General features: G+C 46.0%; 1 protein-coding gene across 1 annotated transcript in view; it reads left to right on the top strand.

Annotated features, from left to right (window-relative positions):
- Positions 1-22262, top strand: part of LOC144504903 (ALK tyrosine kinase receptor-like) — a 304540-nt gene extending 282278 nt beyond the window's left edge. Inside the window, 5 exon segments of the mRNA XM_078230651.1 lie at positions 4020-4163; positions 11212-11313; positions 13176-13310; positions 19389-19479; positions 21435-22262. Of these exon segments, the coding sequence (XP_078086777.1) occupies positions 4020-4163; positions 11212-11313; positions 13176-13310; positions 19389-19479; positions 21435-22262 (1300 nt within the window).
- The last annotated feature ends 918 nt before the right edge of the window (positions 22263-23180 follow it).

The raw sequence follows: 23180 nt of genomic DNA on the forward strand, positions 1-23180 counted from the left end.
AAACAGAAATCAGACTCCTGTTTTTTAAGCTAAAATCAAATCAGCTAGTCACAGAGATTTACAATTTTAAGTTTTATTGTTTGACCAATTTAACAACAACAGCTTAATACAGATAATAGAAAGATAATGGGAGGAATGATCAGATAGATTTGCAATTCTAATCAATTATCTCTGAGCAGTCAGTTAGTACCATCAGCATGAAGTGGAAACATTAAATACCATCCTGTACAGTAAGATTCATCACATTGAATTGCTCATTTTACATGGAATTGCCTTTATTACTTACTAATGTAAGGCCCCCATTGGTTCACCTCTTCCTGAGAGAGTCCTTGTTGGTGCTTCATTCACTCGGCGCACTCTGATTATACTGCTCTGACTGAGTAATCGGCGCACTCTGATTATACTGCTCTGACTGAGTAATCGGCGCACTCTGATTATACTGCTCTGACTGCAGAATTCCCCAAACCTGATCCTCTCCCTGCATTACTCCCTGATATCCCCGTCCATAGTACCACACATATCCCCAAGTGAGTCGCTTGTGCAGCTCCTCTCCCCAGGCACTGTTACTCTCCCCGGGTGCTGCTCCTCTCCCGGGGCGCTGCTCCTCTCCCCTGGCACTGTTCCTCTCCCCTGGTGTTGTTCCTCTCCCCTGGTGTTGTTCCTCTCCCCTGGTGTTGTTCCTCGCTCCTGGCGTCGCTCCTCTCCCCAGACACTGTTCCTCTCCCCAGGCACTGGTCCTCTCCCCTGGCATTGTTCCTCTCCCCGGCACTGTTCCTCTCCCCTGGCACTATTCCTCTCCCCTGGCATTGTTGCTCTCCCCTGGTGTTGTTCCTCTCTCCTGGCGTTGTTCCTCTCCCCTGGCACTGTTCCTCTCCTTTGGCACTGTTCCTCTCCCCTGGCACTGTTCCTCTCCCCTGGCGTTGTTCCTCTCCCCTGGCGTTGTTCCTCTCCCCTGGCGTTGTTCCTCTCCCCTGGCGTTGTTCCTCTCCCCTGGCGTTGTTCCTCTCCCCTGGCACTGTTCCTTTCCCTGGGCACTGTTCCTCTCCCTTGGCACTGTTCCTCTCCCCTGGCACTGTTTCTCTCCCCTGGCATTGTTCCTCTCCCTGGGCACTGTTCCTCTCCCCTGGCACTGTTTCTCTCCCCTGGCATTGTTCCTCTCCCTGGGCACTGTTCCTCTCCCCTGACGTTGTTCCTCTCCCCTGGCACTGTTCCTCTCCCTGGGCACTGTTCCTCTCCCCTGGCGTTGTTCCTCTCCCCTGGCGTTGTTCCTCTCCCTGGGCACTGTTCCTCTCCCCTGGCGTTGTTCCTCTCCCCTGGCACTGTTCCTCTCCCCTGGCACTATTTCTCTCCCCTGGCGCTGTTCCTCTCCCCTGGTGTTGTTCCTCTCCCCTGGTGTTGTTCCTCTCCCCTGGCGTTGTTCCTCTCCCCGGCACTGTTCCTCTCCCCTAGCGTTGTTCTTCTCCCCTGGCGTTGTTCCTCTCCCCTGGCGTGTTCCTCTCCCCGGGCACTGTTCCTCTCCCCTGGCATTGTTCCTCTGCCCTCCTCTCACGGTGCTGCCTCAGTTAAAGATCTCATTCACATTATTGTAGTTCGAACAACACATTGTGGAGGCTCAGCACAGATCATATGCTGCAATTCTGATTGGAGCTTAAAATGTTGACTTAGGTGCGAGTTCTATTAAGTCCGGCACGCGGAAAGAAGTTGACAAATTCCCAAGTCAGCTGTTACAGCAAAAACTCTTATCGCAATAGCTGCTTTCCTATCTTAAGGTGGAAACGTGCAAATGTTTAATTACAGTGCAGACACCTGCCTTAATTGATAAGACTGATATTTTAAGGATTACATCCCAAACCAATCATTCTTGACTTTGGCTTACTTTATTGGTTCAAAATATTTTCCCCAGGCAGAGTTTCAATGTTTGAGTACATAATATGTACTCACTGAGTAATGTAAAGAGCTGTAAAAAAATGAGATATCCACAACACTGTAAATGCTGACAATGGTCTGTGTACAATTAGCCACTTCCCATGTAGAGGCTAATCATCATCTGATGATTAAACAGAAGGCAAGACCAAAGGTCAGACCTGCCAATCTTGTTTTCATGTCATATCCAGTTGGACCATAATTGGACAGACTCCTGGCCTCATATGTACTTCAATATACCTGACATATACACATTTATACAGCACAGTTTCCATTTACTGACAGCACGGTGGCACAGTGGTTAGCACTGCTGCCTCACAGCGCCAAGGACCCGGGGTCGATTCTCGGCTTGGGTCACTGTCTGTGTGGAGTTTCCACATTCTCCCTGTGTCTGCATGGATTTCCTCCAGGTGCCCTGGTTTCCTCCCACAGTCTGAAAGACGTGCTGGTTAGGTGCATTGGCCATGCTAAATTCTCCCTCAGTGTACCCGAACAGGCGCCGGAATGTGGCGACTAGTGGATTTTCACAATAACTTCATAAAAGCTTAAAGTTTATCTATTAGTCACAAGTAGGCTTACATTCACACTGCAATGAAGTTACTGTGAAATTCCCCGAGTTGCCACACTCTGGTGCCTATTCGGGTACACTGAGGGAGAATTTAGCATGGCCAATTCACCTAACCAGCACACCTTTGGACTGTGGGAGGAAACCAGAGCACCCGGAGGAAACCCACGCAGACACGGGGAGAATGTGCAAACTCCACACAGACAGTGACCCAAGCCGGGAATTGGACCCGGGTCCCTGGCGCAGTGAGGCAGCAGTTCGAACCACTATGCTGCCGTGCCGCCATTGCAGTATTAGTGCAAACCTACTTGTGATACTAATAAATTAACTTTAAAAACTTTTTACGCCACTCTGCCAGCTTTCACTCAAGCCTGTTGAACAATCTGCTGCAGGCACACTTTTCACCTCAGAGTTGGAATTCTTAGATTTAAACCTCCCCTCCTCACCTTCAGCCTTTTGTTGACAATTTCTAATAATGTAACAATGTTACTGTGTGTGTGTGTGGATTAAATTTATATTTTCACTCTCGCAAAGTGAAGACGCTGATTGCTGTATTATTAAACATGCAAATTAGAAAGTCTCATTTAAGCCTGTGACTGATACTCATTGAGAGGATCTCGGGCAAAGTGGCAGTTCGGCCATTGATCCTGGCACCCCTGGGTTAGGGAATGCAATAGATTTACAAGACATACAGCACAGCAGAGTGCTCCCTGTGTGGCTCCCTGCTTCAGCAGGCTGAGAGACTGACACACCTGCTTTAAATAGGGAACATGAGGCTCCCTGATTGGATCATCAATTAGGATTCAATCAGGGACATCTTTTTGTGTGCAACCAAATAAACAAAATCAACTTAACTTAGGGACAACTCAAAAAGGGCACCTCCCTAAAAGAAGGGGAACCGCCCGAAACAAAAAACAAAGTGGAAAGGAAACTTAAAACATCAAATTAAAATGTAATTAAAGGGGTCAATAATATACCACAGTCCCTGCGGTGCCCAGCAGGCATGGAAGGCATCAACTGTGTCTCGGACACCACATGCTCCCTCTCCAGGGACACCCGGCCACAAATGTAGCCGCGGTAGAGGAGCAGACAGTTGGGTTGGACGACCCCCTCGATCGCCCGCTGCCTGGATCTGTCGATGGAATGCCTTGCCAGGCCCAGGAGCAGGTTCACGAGGAGGTCCTCCTCCTTTCACGCCTCCTTCTGCACCAGGTGAGGACTCAATCAGGGAGTTCATACTCTCGCAGGCCAACCTCAGCCTGACTGACGTCATCACAGGGAACGAAAAGTCAGCCAGGGTTCCTGCAACAAAATTAGCATCTAATACTGATCCCTCCTGAAAGTGTAATGTGTTTGGATATCAGGTGAGGAAGGGATCGAGTGTGTCTATGTTGCTCTCTCAGTCAAATCATTCATTAACACACACGATGAAGAATCATACACTAAGAATGATCGCCGGGACAGACGGTTGCTGGGACAATGGAACCCTTGTCCAGTATGTATTAACTCCTTCAGGAAAAGAGGTGAGGAGATGAGAAAATCAGAGGGAGAATTTACCTCTCCACGTTCTATTTATTGACAGGGATATCGCTGCGAGGAATTGCTTGCTTACTTTCAAAGGTACGGGAAGAGTGGCCAAGATTGGAGATTTTGGAATGGCTCGTGATATATACAGGTAAATTAAGAAAATACAGACATTTACAATATTTAATCAGGATTTAAATTAAAAGCTCTGTTAAAGTGAAGCTAAAGGACTCAAACAAAGCACAGAGTTCATAGAATCCTTACAGTGCAGAGGGAGGCTATTCAGCCCATCAAGCCTGTACCGACAACAATCCCACACAGGCCCTATCCCTGTACCCCCACGTATTTACCCTGCTAATGCCTCTGACACGAAAGAGGCAATTTAGCATGGCCACTCAACCTAACCTGCACATCTTGATCGGTAAGGGAATTAGGGGTTATAGGGATCAGGCGGGTAAGTGGAACTGATCCACTTCAGATCAGCCATGATCTTATTGAATGGCGGGGCAGGCTCGAGGGGCTAGATGGCCTACTCCTGCTCCTATTTCTTATGTTCTTATGTTCTTATCTTTGGCGTGTGGGAGGAAACCGGAGCACCCGGAGGAAACCTACATAGACTCCATACAGACAGTGACCCAAGGCCGGAATTGAACCCGGGTCCCTGGCGCTATGAGGCAGCAGTGCTAACCACTGTGCCACCGTGCCGCCCAAGCCATTTGAATTTGACTGTACACTGATAACCTCAGTTATCAAACCTATTTGAACGATTTAATCTGCTTTTTCTTATTCCACAAGCAGAAAATGTATCTGAATGTAATGGAAAATGATCTACAGCTATAATGGGGCTTTATCAATCTTAAGTATAGGATCAGGCAAGTGAAGATGTGAGTTAAAATTCCTGTTATCATTCTGATTATTTAAACGAGAGTAACACCGTAACCTCAGTGTTACCCAGTTTCTGGTGGTCAATATCCTGTGATATTACACATGCAGAATTTTATGGCCTCGCTCGTTCCGAAACCATAAAATCCCGCCCAAGGTCAACGGACCTTTCCATGTTCCACCCCTCGCCTGCTCCGATTCCCGCTGGCGAGCGGGTTGGTAAAATTTCGGCCAAGGTGCCTAAACAGATCTCCCAGATAAAGCTGTGTTGGAAGGTATAGATAATTGGACCATGGTGCGCAGATATAATCCAGTCCCGATTTTAAAATTATTCATTAAGTCCTTTTAATTGATATTTTAGTTAAAAATAGCAAAATGTCATCCTTTCGGAAACGTGGAAGAGGACACAATCTCCCTTTAATCCACCGCCAACCTTCATCCCACTGTCTGGGATTGCAGCGCAGGGTTTTGCAGTACAATACAGATTGAGAAGCTGGGAATCAGAAAACAGACACACAGCAACACTGCCACTAGCAGGAGAATTTAATTACAGCAGAACAAGTTTGTACAGGAAGTTTCCATTATATATTTGGACATGGAAATTTACAATGGGAAATAAAGGCAAAAAAAAAACTGCGATGAAAACATCACAACGAGAATCTAATGATGATGCCGGGAGCAGGAAATGAGGTGGGCGGCTGGTGAAATGTCAGCTCCCAGACAGTGGGATGAAGGTTGGCGGTGGATTAAAGGGAGATTGTGGTTTCCGATGGCAAGCTGCAATTTTAATGCCATGTCATGTATACCCGTTAACACACATGCTCGCCGGTTGAAATTGGGTCGTTGAGATGAAGTCGAGAGTCAACAAGAAACACGTGGCTTCAGAGTCATGTCTGGTTAAAAGTGACTTGCAGCAAACAAGGTTGTCTTCCTGGTAGACTTGGAGCTTTTGTATGCGGAGCTTTGTTGAACCAGGAGAGGGGACACTGAGATGTTGCATTGAGTTCAGGTCGTGGCTGTTCACGGAAGTCGGGGCATGACCATAAAATATAGGAGCAGAATTAGGCCATTCGGCCCATCGAGTCTGCACCGACCACAATCCCACCCAGGCCTTATTCCCGCAACCCCATATATTCACCCTGCTAATTCCCCTGACATTAGGGTCAATTTAGCATGGCCAATTCATCTAAATGTGGAGATGCCGGCATTGGACTGGGGTAAGCACAGTAAGAAGTCTCACAACAGGTCTTTAACCTGGTGTTGTGAGACTTCTTACTGCAATTCACCTAAGCCATTCACCTAAACATATCATGGCTGATATGTTTCTCAATCCCATTCTCCTGCCTTTTCCCCGTAACCTTTGATCCCCTTACCTATCAATCTATCTCTGTCTTAAATACACTCAGTGACCTGGCCTCCACAGCTTTATGTGGCCATGAATTTCACAGACTCACCACCCTCTGGCGGAAGAAGAAGAATGGTTGTCCCAGGATTGAGGTCGGATGAAGGTGGGGTGTCTAAGAAAGATTGTGGAGGATGGGGGGAGAGAGCTGGGTGACACAGCAAAAATCCCAAGCGCAAAAGAGAGGAGATCACAAGGGTGATTGAGGGAAGGTCAACAGTGAGGTTGAGAGAGTCGAGGGTAACCGGGGGCAGGTCAGGATTGATGGGGAAGGGTTGAGGATGAAAGTTGGTAGGTTGAGGGTGACTGGGGGTTGGGTGTGGGGAGGGGCATGTCCAAGGTGCCGGGGGAAATTCGATGGTGAAGGGGGCAGCTCTAGGTTGACAGACAGTTGATCGAGGGTGATGTGGGTGGCTTGTGTGTCACCCAAAGCAAGCCAAAAACTGAGAGGGAAGGTGACTGTGAGAGGGTGCAGAATGGTGGCTTACAGTTCTAGTGTCAGAGTGGGGGAGCTCAGGCAGCAAGAGGTAGCTGGAAACCAGGTTGAGGAGGTCAACTCCTATTGTTCGCTGAAATCTCCATCCAGGCTGCCTTGATCAGACCCATCTGCCCCTGATGCCATTGCTGGGAAACATGATCTCCCCTCATTCCCGACAGATTAGAGGAGGAGAGACATTGCTAGATGGTGGGGCCACTCTGTGCCGAGACATGGTATCCACTCATGAATGGGTAACAGCAGGTGATTGGGATCCATGGGTGGGTAGAGGATGGCAGCAGCCCCAGGTCAGTGAGTGCCCTCCGTCCAGACAGGCAGAAGGAAGCATGTGTCTGTCTATGTGCCTCGTAAATATGGCACCTGGATCTTCAGCCATATGAGGCTGATGTCCAGCCCCATCGCACAATTGGCCAGGCCCCTCAATCTTAAGGGCGGGATTTTACAGCCTCGCTCGAGCGAGACCGGAAATTCTCGCCCGAGGTCGATGGACGTTTCTGTTGTCTGCCCCTCGCCCACTCCGATTCCATGGCGGGGTGGTAGAATTCCATAGTCCATGTCCAATTGGCTGGTCGCTGTGTGATTATGTGTGTGTGGCCCACCTCTGAGCAGAAGGTCCAATCACTTCCAATCCCTTTATCAGGACACCTGCTGCTGCAACAAAACTCTGCCTCGCATTATGTGGACAAAACCTGTGTGCAGATACAATGGGCCTCAGTCTTCCAGTCCTGTCCGCCATGGGAATCATTGTCAGGCAGGAAGGAGAACTTAACAGACAAGCAAAGGATCCGTTGACCTCGAGCAGAAATTTCCAGTCCCAAGGTGGGCAGGAGCAGAAAATGCTACGCAGGATTTTTAATATAGATATGTAACTGCTGACTCCATTTCTCACCTAGTTCCTCATCAATTTGAACTTCCCAAGGAGCACAGGGTAAATCCATTTGATAATAACCACACTGCTCCTAACAATGAAAGAGGTGATGAATTTGTACACGTTATCACATTATCTCAATGATTACAAAGAGATAAATCTTCACTCTCACTTCTACCTGTTTCATTGCACATTATCTTTCAAAACTTTAGACTTTTTGGCCGCAATTCTCCAATCTCGTTCACCCCACCACTGCTGCCAGTGAGAACGGAGAACTTGGTGCTCAGCCAAATCTCCATTCACTGCAGCGGGACCGGAGAATCCCAGCCCCAGGTGAGGTCGGAGAATTCCGCCCCTTTATACACTGGGTCATAATGCAGACCATCTCAGTGTTTGCCTGGCCTCAGAATTCCAAAACAGGATAAACAGTCTCCTATTTGCCTCAATTGATTTTCTCATTAAATTCCAAGCGAAATCTCACTAAAAATTACTGAGGTTATCAAACTTGATTGGTTCCCTGGTGAGTAGTCTCCATACATCCATCCTGCGTGAAATGGCCGCTCACTTTCCTTATTCTGTGCTTCATTCTGTGTCTGCTCACTTTTCTCCCAGGGGCATGAGAAACAATTTTCAGAGCTCAACGTGAGGATACACTGAAGCATCTTGAATATCTCAATAAGATCCCCTTAAGAAGGTTGTATGTATACAGAAGCTCAGCTTCTGTAGTCCCCATTTACAATTCAGGCATCATTCTTCTCCAGTGCCATCTTTTCTTTGCTATAGTATAAGCCAGAATTACATACAGTGATGCAGACAGGGCTGAACTATTAGCCTGTATAGTTTCAGTATCATGTTGTGGTCTGTTTTCTAGTCCAGATGCTATACAGTGAAAAAATGTCATTTGTCTTATATACCACTATGACAGGTGGAGTCAATTATCCACTTTTTCCTGGATGAATTTTGTATTTAACTCCTCATCTGTATTTATTTTTTTCTTTGTGAATGTCAATATTGAATTCCATTAGCCAAACTTTCCAATTTATTCACCTGTTGCTGCTTCTGATTATATCAAACCTCACAAGCCTCCCACAGGCCAAGCGTCATCTTTAATTCGGACATTGACTTACACCAAAAGAACGCTAATGTATCAGGAGCTAAATGCACTATCCTGTAGTGTTGATCCTCATAAACCAGGAAGCATGCCAGTGACACATTGGGTTGGACTTTCCAGTCCCTCCAGCCAGTGGGGTCTTCCGACCCCGCCAAAGTCAACCTCTGGCACGGATTCCCCCAATGGTGGGACGGGCAAGCCATGCAAAGACCCGTAGACGACGGCGGGACTGGTAACTCCCGCCAGCAGCCAATGGCTCACCACATCCACTGCTGGGGTGGGGGTCAGAAAAACCCAGCCATTGAAACAATCCAAAACTGAGAGGCAGCGCCATAGAAACCACTGGAATTGTTTGTGTAGCAGTGGAGTACATTTTCTTCCATTTATTAATATTAATGAAGGTTTTTCCACTTTATATTCAAGTTAATATTGTTGTTAACATTGGTGAATGAAGGGAAACCTCGTCTAATATATTTTATTTTAACCCAATCACTTTGAGCAATTGATTATGTAAAACAATCATTTATCATTGCCTAATTTGTTCAGCTTAATTGATAGGTTCATTGTTTTTACGTTTGTGTAAAATATCCAACCATTACATCCCTTTTGGGAGAATGGTTTTCTATTTTGTCATAGCTGATACACAACAGAGTTCCATACCCATTAGATTTCACTAGCTGCAGCAGACATTTCATACATACAGGCTTCAAGACGGTGATGTGGATTCCAGCGTACAAATGTTAATGGTTGTTAGAAGTTCCTCAGTCTACTGTTCAAGCAGAGTTACTAACCCTTTGTAAATAGCTGACTTAACACTGCCACTGTTACCCAAACGTGAAATGGCAAAATTAGAATGTTTTGTACTTCCAACACAGTCCAAAGATGTGTGGGTTAGATGGATTGGCCATACCAAACTGCCCCTTAGTGTCCAAAGATGTGCAGGTTAGATGGATTGGCCATGCTAAATTGCCCCTTAGTGTCCAAAGATGTGCAGGTTAGATGGATTGGCCATGCTAAATTGCCCCTTAGTGTGCATAGATGTGCAGGTTAGGTGGATTGGCCATACTAAATTGCCCTTTGGTGTCCAAAGATGTGTAGGTTAGGTGGATTAGCCATTTTAAATTGCCCCTTAGTGTCTTTCAGAGAGTCGATGCAGGCTGGAATTCTCCCATCCCGCTCGCCACTGGAATTTTAGCAGGCAGGTCGTGGACAATGTGAAACCCTATTGACAGTCGGGTGGGAATTTCTGGCTTTTAGACCAGCACGGCTGGAGAATTCCACCCGCCGACTATTACCTCTTGCTGCACTGTAGGGATTCTATGGTTCTGTCTTGTGTACTGTTAAAGTAATGCTTTTAAAGTAAAGGAAGAAGTATTTATCAAAATAGGGGCGGCACTGTGGCACAGTGGTTACCACTGCTGCATCACAACGTGTTCAATTCCGGCCTCTGTCTGTGTGGAGTTTGCACATTCTCCCCGTGTCTGCATGGGTTTCCTCCGGGTGCTCCGGTTTCTTCCCACAGTCCAAAAATGTGCAGGTTGATTGGCCATGCTAAATTGACCCTAGTGTCAGGGGATTGGCAGGATAAATGTGTGGGATTGTGGGAATAGGGCCTGGGTGGGATTGTGCTCAGTGCAGACTCGATGGGCCGAACGGTCTCCTTCTGCACAGTAGGGATTCTATGATTCTATGAAAACTACTTCTGCTCTGGGAGAGAAGAGTTGCATCAGTCATTGCCAGGGTCATGTTACACACAAGTGGTATGGTAATGTATTTTAATACAGTAGTGCGTCAATTCCTCTTTAAACTACAAGTTACCTGAAAACATCTGGTGGTTTACATGTAATTCCAATTCTCTTCCCGCACCTAGTGGTGCACTAAGGCAGACTCTTGTATGTTTCCCCAGCTAGTAATTCCCAGAACAGGTCGCTTGTCTGTCACCAGGGACTTGTAGCGTGACGGGTACCACTCTACATCAAGGGTGGCTGGCCATGAGTCTTTCCTGCTCTTACCGCCAGCCATTGGCGTGTTGGAAGGATTTACAAGTTGACACTCAACCTGTTTGACCGTATTGTGAACGCACCTTCCTTGGCCATCAAGTCCTTGAGTGGGACTCGAACTTGGAACTTCTGGCTCAGAGGCAGGGGTGCGACCACTGAAATGACATGTAAACCAAGGCTTAAATATTAATCCTTTTTTAAGAGCCGCACTATGCTATAAAGTACAGAACATGTTAAGTTTTGCCTGCAAAATAACCCTCAGAAGCAAGAAAATACATGATGCTGGCTGTTTTAACTGGCTTTAATGGCTGAGAAAATAGCCGAGATAACTACATCTGCTGGCTGATCTGCTGAACTACCACTCCATTATATTATTAGATCACTGCCTTGGACAACAATCAGGCTGTCAGATCATATTCATTTGCTGTTTGACTCCACAGGGCCAGTTATTACAGAAAGGGAGGTCGTGCCATGCTCCCAGTAAAATGGATGCCACCGGAAGCCTTCATGGAAGGAATATTTACTTCAAAAACAGACACCTGGTATGTGCGCTTGTGTGCCCGTGTTTCCTAAGAGAAAAGGAGAAGGGTGAGCGTAACCATTGAGACAGCTTACATCAGGTTTGCAGAGTTGACCAGTCGTACTGCACTGACAGCACAATCATAGAACAACAAAGAGAAGGAAATGAAGATTACTCCCACAGTTTCTATAAGATGGAGGTCCATTGCGAATTAAACACAGTCCTTTCACCTCCAGAATCTCTGGTTAAAATTCCATCTGCACAAACTGAATTTCAGAACTCTCAGCCTGTCCTTAGCAAGCAGTTCCACATCACCCCACACCGATTCGGGTCTCAATTTGGTGATCTCAATCAATGAGATAAACACTTTACCTAATGCATTTAACTTAGAAAAAAATATTTTTTTATTTGATTTATTTTTGTCACATGTATTGTTATACAGTGAAAAGTATTGTTTCTTGCACACTATACAAACAAAGCATACCTTTCATAGAGAAGGAAAGGAGAGAGTGCAGTCATAGCTAGGGTGTAGAGAAAGATCAACTTAATGCGAAGTAGGGCCATTCAAAAGTCTGACAGCTGCAGGGAAGAAGCTGTTCTTGAGTCGGTTGGTACGTGACCTCAGACCTTTGTATCTTTTTCCCAATGGAAGAAGGTGGAAGGGAGAATGTCCGGTGTGCTTGGGGTCCTTGATTATGCTGGCTGCTTTGCCGAGGCAGTGGGAAGTGTAGGCAGAGTCAATGGATGGGAGGCTGGTTTGCGTGATAGACTGGGCTTAATTCACGACCTTTTGTAGTTCCTTGCGGTCTTGGGCAGAGCAGGAGTTATACCAAGGTGTGATACAATCAGAAATAAATTTTTTAATGGTGCTTTTGTAATGTATTCCAGTGGGCTTCACGGAGCCAGGAAGAGAATGGAAGCTGAAGGGAAGAAGGGAAGTATACAGAGGTTTTTAAAGGATTGGGATTGCAGAGGGTGGGAATTAAGACAGCAAAAATCATGATGGTTGATGTTGAGGTGAAAAGCCAGGGAATGCTCAAGGGGCGAGGCAGAGAGTTGTGGGAATTGTTTGTATGGCTCACGTAGGTTACAGAGATAGGAGGGGCTAGGGCCAGGAGAGCTTTAAAGTCAAACATAAAGGTTGAGAAGGCCCTAATGGATAGCTCGTGTGGGTAGCAGAAATAAAATCACACTGGCACAGTCGATTTGTTTGTTAATGGTGATGGTGGGAAACTCATTCCCCAGCACAGACAGTCATCACCTAGATCAGCACAAAAAATTCACCGTAAGAATTCACCAAGCCCCACAAACACATAAAGAGGAAACAGGTTAAGTGGCAAGAACAATACTTTTAGAAACATAGAAACCCTACAGTGCAGAAAGAGGCCATTTGGCCCATCGAGTCTGCACCGACCACAATCCCACCCAGGCCCTACCCCCTTAGCCCTACATCTTTTCAATTTTGATTTTCAATTGGTGGTTTCTGGACAGTGAACTTAGCGTGCTACATATCAAAGTGTGTGTTTTAAAAGTAGCAGTGGGATCAGTAATTTAAACCGATCTGCTCTATTTCTTAGTTACCATGTCTTTTTTAATTCTGTCTTGAATTACTATAGTGGCATTTTACCTGGCAGAAGCCAGATGTGAGGGCAGACAGGTTGGGAAAATCAGAGACTGATGGCATTAGACTGCTCTTGTACACTCCCTGGCAGAGACATGGGAGCCGATTGCTCGGCTATGTGGCTTCCCAAGTGCTGGTGGAGCATAGTCTCAATAGACATTGAGAAGAGGAACGGGGTCAGGGTGTAAGGCAGAATGTGATCAAAATGGAGGAATTCTGAAGGATGGCGTAACCTTAAACTGAGTTTTGCTGTTTCTTTGCAGGTCCTTCGGAGTGTTGCTATGGGAGATCTTTTCACTTGGGTATATGCCCTATCCCAGTAAGAGTAACCAAGAGGTGCTGGAGTTTGTCACGAGTGGTGGCCGAATGGACCCACCCAAAAACTGCCCTGGTCCTGTGTACGTAAATCCTTGTCAAACTGTTTTGCCTCTGTTCCACTCTAGGTTTTATCTGGACAAATTAAATCGTCCTGTTGCTTCAGTCTCTACATTAGTTTGATCTTTGCCTCTTCCCTTGGTGTTACTGAGATTTCATTGCAATAATCCACATACTGACAGCTGGGTACAACAGAGATCTATGGCTAAATCGTTTCATTTGTATAATGGGCCCTCCTTGATTGGTAAGAAAATAACTGGGATTGAGATGACCTAGTTTATTAGATTTAAGTGACTAATGTAGCACCTCACAGTTGATTTATATTGGAGCAGGGTTGCACGCGCCTTGAAAAGGCGCAATGCAAAGGAGTTGCCAGCACAACACGATAAAAGGGTGATGTCTAAATATAAAGTAGTTCTAATCGCCCACAACAGGGTAGCCGCCAGTGCGGGCTAGCATGGAAGTGAGAAGACATGAAAATTCAAGCTGACTTGTTGGTTTGCCGGTTCCGTTCTGTTCCCGAGCCATTTGCCAATCCCAGGATGGGATTAAAGAGCGGGGTTCAGTAATTAAAACAAATTAAAAGCTAAACATCTAACCTGATTTAAGTTTACAAGTATTAATTAGATAGCTAGGACAGGGAAGGGTTCAATGACAATTAAAGGCCGATTGAGGCCTATTGCCAGAGGTTGACTGGAATTTTCAGTAACAGTTTTAACAACACCAGGTTAAAGTCCAACAGGTTTATTTGGTAGCAAATACCATTAGCTTTTAATGGTATTTGCTACCAAATAAACCTGTTGGACTTTAACCTGGTGTTGTTAAAACTGTTACTGTGTTTACCCCAGTCCAACACCGGCATCTCCACATCATGGCAGAGCACAGGCTGCCTGGTGATAGTCAGGCCTGTGGGTCACTCCAGGCAGACTTTGAGGCCCTCCCTGCCTGCCTAGTCACAGCTGGGACGGCAGACCACCCTGTGAAGGAGCTCTTCCTACTCAATGGTGGCCTGGCTGCTGAGGGGATTTTTTTAACTTATTGGTGAGATGGTGCTTCTATCTGGAGCTGCCCTCTCCCCCTTACTCGGAAAGACACATTTCTTCTTTAGTGACGGATGGATTCCGGTTGACCCTTGAGCTTTGAGAGCCTGCTCGCTGTGCTTAGGTGTGGATGTTGAGCTCGCTCTCTGGTGACTAATTGGTCAAATTGGTGAAAATCGCTGTTTCCCATACAGTCCTGACCCTGATCCCTGGGGAAATTCCTGCCCCTTGCCTCAGTGATTAAAAGGAATTAAAAGCTAAGCATCTGACCTGATTTAAGTTTAACAGTATTGATTAGATAGCTAGGACAGGGAAGGCATTAAAACATGGCATGCAACCATGGTTAGCACTGTTGCCTCACAGCACCAGGGACCCGGGTTCAATTCCGGCCTTGGGTCACTGTCTGTGTGGAGTTTGCACATTCTCCCCGTGTCTGCATGGGTTTCCTCTGGGTGTTCCAGTTTCCTCCCACAGTCCGGGTTAGGTTGATTGGTCATGCTAAATTGTCCTTTAGAGTCAGGAGGATTGGCTAGGGTAAACATGTGGTGTTATGGGGATAGGGTCTGGGTGGTATTGTTGTCGGTGGAGACTCGATGGGCCGAACGGCCTCCTTCTGCAATGTAGGGATTCGATGATTCTATGTTTATTTGTTTATTAGTGTCACAAGTAGGCTTACATTAACACTGCAATGAAGTTACTGTGAAATTCCCCTAGTCGTCACACTCCGGTGCCTGTGCGGATACACTGAGGGAGAATTTAGCATGGCCAATGCACCTAACCAGCACATTTTTTGGACTGTGGGGGGAAACCGGAGGAAACCCATGCAGACACGGGGAGAACGTGCAAACTCCACACAGACAGTGACCCAAGCCGGGAATCGAACCCGGGTCCCTGGCACTGTGAGGCAGCGATGCTAACAGGACTAAATTGGCACATTTTTCACCTGACAGGAATTTACATGCAACATTTAAATGTCTGAAGCCCAGTTCAACTTAAACAAACACATGAGAAAGCTGAAATTACTTTTGCTTTATCTACAAAGATTAAGTAATGTTTTATTTTTATCTCGAGTTGTCACGTGAGAATAAGGGAGTAGTAATTAGAAGCTCTGAGCTGCAGCTTGATAATCAGGTCCACGACTCCTGATCACACCACAGCATTGACAGGTCCAATGGTGCGCAGATAGACCACGTTTTACATTCCCCGTGTCTCTGTAATTAAGGGGAATTTGCAAGCTGATTTATGTATTTTTTCCTGTGGTGGTTATATTGGGAACTGTTTGAAAATGAAATGCATAATTAACATGTCAAAGTGTGGCTGTGTTTGTGTCCACGGATCTAACTTTGAAGCAACAGCATTGTCCTCTCGTCTGTAGCATGTCAGTAGCCACGCTGAAGCCAGTTTAATGTCAGGCTGTCACCTTTTCCCAACTCCAACATTTGACAAGGGCAGGATTGGGGCTAGACAGAGAGGGCGGACTCGTGGCTTCAGTTCTGTCTCTTCAGCGCTGGTGAACTGGAATGACTGTGATTTCCACCAATGCGGTAACGGGAGATTCTCTCCCATAATGTGTGCCCAGTAAATCCATCACAGCTTCTCGGACAGCCCAACAGAAAATGCCTTTTGAAAAGGAACAAAAACAGAAAATGCTGGAAAATCCCAGCAGGTGTGACAGCGTCTTGGGGAGAGAGAATAGAGCCAATGTTTGGATGACCCTCCCTCAGAGCGTTTTAACAAGAAACTGGGAAACAGCTATAACTGTTCCCACAAATCAGCCCACAATGTTACATCAGGAAACACTGCCGAAAGGACATAAGAGGAACCGTGGATAACCAGGGAAATTGCCTGTCACCCTTGATCCAGTGTGATTTAACCTAGTCAAAAAGAAAAGGGTACTTACGTCAGGTCTGGGCAACTAAAAACAGACGAAGCACTTGAAGAATACAGAGAAAGTAGGGAAGTGCTCAAACAGGGAGTTAGGAGGGCCAAAAGCAGTCACGAAATGTCCTTGGCAGGCAGGATTAAGGAGAATCCCAAGGCATTTTATACATATATTAGGAACAAGAGGATAGCTAGAGAAAGACTTGGCCCACTCAAGGACAAAGGGAGGAAATTATATGTAGAACCAAAGGAAGTGGGTGAAATCCTTAATGAGCACTTTGCATCGGTGTTCACAAAGGAGAGGGACACGTTGATTGATGGTGTCTCGGAGGGATATGTAACCCCCTAGAGCAAGTCATCATTACGAGGGAGGAAGCATTAAGGTAGACAGATCCCCAGGGCCAGATGACATCTATCCCAGATGACTGAGGGAGACAAGAGAGGAAATTGCTGGGTCTCTAACAGAGATCTTTGTTTCCTCATTGGCCACAGGTGAGGTCCCAGAGGATTGGAGGATAGCCAATGTTGTCCCATTATTTAAGAAGGGTAACAAGGATAACCCGGGTAATTATAGGTCAGTGAGCTTGACGTCAGTGAATTAGTTGGAGAAGATTCTTAGGGATAGGATCTATACACATTTGGGACTGAATGGTCTTATTAGCGACAGACAGCATGGTTTTGTACCAGGGAGGTCATGTCTCACAAATTTGATAGAGTTTTTGAGGAGGTGACAAAAATGATTGACGAGGGAAGGGCCGTTGCTGTTGTCTACATGGATTTTAGTAAAGCATTTGACAAGGTCCCTCATGGCAGGCTGGTGCAAAAGGTTAAATCAGGGTGAACTAGCTAAATGGATTCAGAACTGGCTTGGCCATAGAAAGAGTTTTAACAACACCAGGTTAAAGTCCAACAGGTTTATTTGGTAGCAAATACCATTAGCTTTCGGAGCGCTGCTCCTTCATCAGATGGAGTGGAAATGTGCTCTCAAACAGGGCACAGAGACACAAAATCAAGTTACAGAATATTGATTAGAATGCGAATCCCTACAGCCAACCAGGTCTTAAAGGTACAGACAATGTGGGTGGAGGAGTAACCCCCACAGCTTGCCTCCTGGACTTGCGGGCTGGCCTGTCTGGAGACAATACACATCTCTTTAACCTTTGTTTAATGCTCCCTCCACCCACATTGTCTGTATCTTTAAGATCTGGTTGGCTGTAGGGATTCGCAATCTAATCAGTATTCTGTAACTTGATTTTGTGCCTCTGTGCCCTGTTTGAGAGCACATTTCCACTCCATCTGACGAAGGAACAGCGCTCTGAAAGCTAATGGTATTTGCTACCAAATAAACCTGTTGGACTTTAACCTGGTGTTGTTAAAACTCTTACCATGTTCACCCTAGTCCAACGCCGGCATCTCCACATCTTGGCCATAGAAGACAGAGGGTAGCGGTGGAAGGGTGTTTTTCTGAATGGAGGTCTGTAACTAAGGTGTTCCACAGGGATCAGTGCCGGGACCTCTGTTGTTTGTAATATATATTCATGACTTGTAAGAAAACGTAGCTAGTCTGATTAGCAAGTTTGCGGATGTTGCTAAGATTAGCGGAGTTGCGGATAGTGATGAAGATTGTCAGAGAATACAGCAGGATATAGATAGGCTGGAAAATTGGGCGGAGAAATGGCAGATGGAATTTAATGAGGACAAATACGAGATGATGAATTTTGGTAGATCCAATTCAGGTGGGAGCTATAAAATAAATGGCAGATCCATCAGCAGCATAGACACACAGAGAGATCTGGGGGTTCATGTCCACATATCCTTAAAAGTGGCAGCACAGGTGGAAAAGGTGGTGAAGAAAGCATATGGCATGCTCTGCCTTCATCAGACGGGGCATCGAGTATAAAAGTTGGCAAATTATGTTACAGTTATATAAAACGTTGGTTCGGCCACATTTGGAATACTGTGTCCAATTCTGGTCGCCACACTACCAGAAGGACGTGGGGGCTTTGGAGAGAGTACAGAAAAGGTTTACCAGGATGTTGCCTGGTATGGAGGGTATCAGTTATGAGGAGAGATTGAATAAACTGGGATTGTTCTCCCTGGGAAGACGGAGGCTGAGGGGCGACCTGATAGAAGTTTATAAAATTATGAAGGGCATAGATGAGGCGAACAGTTGGAAGCTTTTTCCCAGAGCAGAAATGACAATTACAAAAGGGCACAAGTTCAAGGTAAAGGGGGAAAGATTCAGTGGAGATGTGCAAGGGAGGTTTTTTACACAAAGGGTGGTGGGGGCCTGGAATGCATTGCCAAGTGAGGTGATTGAGGCAGACACATTAGCGACATTTAAGGCTTATCTGGATAGACAAGTGAACAGGCAGGGAATAGAGGGATATAGGCGGTTGGTCTAGATGGGACAATGTGATCGGCGCAGGCTTGGTGGGCCGAAGGGCCTGTCCCTGTGATGTACTTTTCTTTGTAGGGGTAGCACTGTGGTTAGCACTGCTGCTTCACAGCGCCAGAGACCCAGGTTCGATTCCCAGCTTGGGTCACTGTCTGTGTGAAGTCTGAACATTCTCCCTGTGTCTTAGTGGGTTTCCTCCGGGTGCTCCGGTTTCCTCCTACAGCCCGAAAGACGTGCTGGTTAAGTGCATTGGCCATGCTAAATTCTCTCTCAGTGTCCCCGAACAGGCGCCGGAGTGTGGCGACGAGGGGATTTTCACAGTAACTTCATTGCAGTGTTAATGTAAGCCTACTTGTAACACTAATAAATAAACAATGATGCCCCACATTACAAGCTTGAACAAAACAGTTTTACTTTAGGTGAAGTTTGTTAGGGTATTTGCTGTTGACACTTCAGACTGAATAGGCTCACTTCAACAGTTAAGTGTAGTTCATTGAAACACATAGGCCGGAATTTCCCGACCTCACCCATTGCTGGGATTCTCCAGTCCCGCTGCAGTGAATGGAGTTTTGGCTGAGCACCAAATTCTCCGTTCTCGCTGTCAGCGGTATCAGGACGAACGAGATCGGAGAATCCCGGCCATAGTTTAAAAAAAAATCAAACCCTACAATGGAGGACATCACCAAGGTCGAAAGAAAGATAAAGGGAAGGAAAAATACATTAAGTAGCAATTGTGCAAATATGAATAGATGCCAGATATCTTTACATTTTTAATATTTCAGGTATCGAATAATGACTCAATGTTGGCAACATCAGCCAGAAGACAGACCGAACTTTGCAACAATATTGGAACGAATCGATTATTGTACACAGGTAACCTTTGCAAATATACTTGATAAATCTCCGGCAAGGTTACATTTATCTCGGATTACAGAGAGCTTGGTGTCTCTAAGAAAATGTGACTGGAATTCTTTGAAGATAATAGGCTGAATCTAATAAATCGTGACTTCCAAAAGTGTTTAGTGAAGGACCCTACAGGAGGCAGAAATGGAAGCTCATGATATGAAGATGAAGTTATAAATATAAATTAGATTATGAATTAGCCAGACAAAGGGGAAACAGAGGGCAATTATCAATGGCTCCAGTGCACTGAAAAGAATTCCAGGAAATTGTTACCGACAATCAGATGAGATCACAGTACAGAGGCACAAAAGGATTGGGAGAAAATCAGCACGACTCTGAAATCATAAAGAAGTGATGAGAGTTAATTAATCTTTTCCCATTCTCTAAAAGGACAAAATTCAAGAGTATTCTGAAATTATTAAGTGGAGCAACTTTTAGCGTTCTTGAAGCGTGGACAAAGCCGCCTGTCCAGGCTTTTAGGTTCCCCTTGGGCATTAGTGTGCAACTGGAGAGACATAGAGGCCTTATACCAGATAGGTTTAAATTCAACCCCAACCATTTTGGTTGTGATTTGCTGGTGAGTTCACACTCTTAAGTTGCACTGATGGGAATTTGAACTAATTGCTACTGGTTTTGTTATTTAAGTGCCATAACCAGTAGAAAGCCACACCCTTCTTGAAGGAGCAGGGGGTAGAAATCTTGGGGAGTGGACACAGAGGTTCCTTCTTTGAACCAAGATGACAAAGGTAAAGCTTATCATACATCAATCAAACCACAAGTTAAATATGACTTGAGGAATAAAGGGAGTACAGTAGGGGAATGATCTGACACCAAAACAGGAGGGAGGTTAAGGAAATCTGATCAATTGTGAACATGAACCTGAATGACAAGATGATCGATCCGCTCTCATTCCTGCCTCCGTGCATGCTATTTATTTTTAACGTCTATTGTTGCACGTCTGCTGAGCTTGCACGTGCATTTGTGTGGAGCAGGCCCTTATCTCTGCCCAGCTCCTGCTGGTGACCAGGATTCACCCAGTGAGAGAATTCAACCCTTCTCCAGTATTGCACACCCCGCTGCCAGCGAGAATGGAGAATTTGGCACCCAGTCAAATCTCCATTCAGTGCCGGGGGACCGGAGAATCCCAGCTGCAGGTGAGGTGGGAGAATTCTGGCCACTTTTGGGGCCACTGATGTTCAGTAAAAGGGAAATTGGGATCCAGTGAGTTGAAATTCTTGAGGTAATCCATTAGGAAGCAGAAAATAAGACATATGACAAACAGAAAGAAAATTACAGACGCCGATCATACAATCATAGAATCCTACAATGCAGGAGGAGGCCATTCAGCCCATCGAGTCTGCACCGACCACAATCCCACACAGGCCCTATCCCTGCAACCGCATGCATTTACCCTAGCTAGTCCCCTTGACACTAAGGGGCAATTTAGCATGGCTAACCCGCACATCTTTGGACTGTGAGAGAAACCGGAGCACCCGGAGGAAACCCACACAGACACGAGGAGAATGTGCAAACTCCACACAGACAGTGACCCAAGCCGGGAATCGAACTTGTCGCTGGCGCTGTGAGGCAGCAGTGCTAACCACTGTGCTATCGTGCCGCCCCAAGTTATATGAATATTGATTAATATTTTAGAACTTAGTTTCCTTTCTGAAGGTGATGTTTTACACTGGGGTACTATGCCAAAGGCACTTGTAATTTCTGAAGCCTCGCAGGAGTGAATATTAATGAACACAGCTAACTTTAGTTCTTCCTAATTTTGGAATGCAGGGTTCAATTGTGCAAATGTTAAGAGCTCCATTTATTTAATGGAGTGTGCTTCGGGAAGGTGCATTTCAGTGGGCAGGTTTTCCATATGACCTGTGATCTGGTCACTAACAACATATTATTTGCACTTTTTCCTCCAGGATCCTGATGTCATAAACACGTCTTTGCCTGTAGAATACGGGCCTCCAGCAGAAGAAGAAGGAAATGTTCCGATGCGCCCAGATGACCCTGACGGATTGGCGCCCCTGTTAGTATCACCAGCACAAGAAGCAGAGAGTGAAGGCGCTCCCACTGATCCCTCCCCGGCACCCGAGCGTCCAACCAGCCTCTGCCTAGGTGAACACCGGGTCAAATTTGGCCCAAAAGATTCTGCCGTTGTACATACTGGAGGGCCGGCTGAGGAGGGCTCTCACGTCAACAAGACATACTCACAAATAAACAACTCTTCTGCTTTACCGCAAGGCAGAGGCTCCCGGAAAAAGCCCACCAACCTCTGGAACCCGACGTACGGGTCTTGGTTCACAGAAAAGCCGATGGTGCAGAACAGCAACACTTTGACTGACAACAAACCAGCGGAAAGGGAGGATTCTGGTTTCCATGCCAGCGGCAGTTCTTCTGCCACCATCCCAACTTCCAGACCGCAGGCCTCTGCTGTTGTACTAGAACCTTCTTCCCTCCTCGCCAATACGTTGGATGTGCCTCTTTTCCGGCTGCAGCATTTTCCTTGTGGGAATGTGAGTTATGCATTCCAGCAACAACAACAACAACAGCAACAACAGCAGCAGCAGCTGCAGGGTCTGCCTCTGGAAGCAACCTCTGCTTGTGTTTCCTGTAAGGAAGATTACAACTCACATGTCAGTAAGGGCTTACCTGTCCAGCAGGACCCACGTGTTCACCCTGTTGCCAATATACCCACTTGGGACTCAGGACTCTCTCTAGCGGAGGATGTAAATGTTACTATACTGTAAATAAGAAAAAAAACTGAAAGGTGGTTTTACTTGAGCAAGTATTACGCCGACCAAAATTAAAAGAACAAGCAGTAGCAAACACCGTTTTGGCACACAGGGCTAGCACACAGGGTTTTAATTTTGAGCTGAAAATATAGCAAGAGCCACATTTGATTTTGAGACATGCTGTGCGATCAATGCATGTGAAAGACCGAGTCCGTGTACAGGTAACCTTGGGCTAAACTTACAAGTACAAAAAAACCACTGCAGCACCAACTAAGCTAATTTATTGTGTTACAAACAAACATAGAAACCAGAAGCAGGAGGAGGCCATTCGGCCCTTCGAGCCGGCTCCACCATTCATTTTGATCATGGCTCATCATCGAATTCAATATCCTGACCCCGCCTTCCCCCCATATCCCGCGATCCCTTTAGCCCCTAGAGCTATCTCTAATTTCTTCTTGAAATCAGACAACGTTTTGGCCTCAACTACTTTCTGTGGTAGTGAATTCCACACATTCACCACCCTCTGGGTGAAGAAATTTCTCCTCACCTCAGTTCTAAAAGGTTTACCCCTTATCCTCAAACTATGACCCCTATTCTGGACTTCCCCACCATTGGGAATATTCTTTCTGTATCCACCCTGTCAAACCCTGATAGAATTTTATACGTTTCTTTGACATCCCTCTCACTCTTCTAAACTCCAGTGAATATAATTTTAACTAATTTAGTCTCTCCTCATATGACAGACGTGCCATCACAGGAATCAGCCTGGTAAACCTTTGCTGTACTCTCTCTATAACAAGGACATCCTTCCTCAGATAAGGACACCAAAACTGCGCACAATACTCCAGGTGTGGGCTCACCAATGCCCTATACAATTGCAACAAAACATCCCTATCCCTATACTCAAATCCTCTCACTGTGAAGGCCAACATA

The sequence above is a fragment of the Mustelus asterias genome, chromosome 15, assembly GCF_964213995.1.
Source record: "Mustelus asterias chromosome 15, sMusAst1.hap1.1, whole genome shotgun sequence".
NCBI classification, from domain to species: Eukaryota; Metazoa; Chordata; class Chondrichthyes; order Carcharhiniformes; family Triakidae; genus Mustelus; species Mustelus asterias.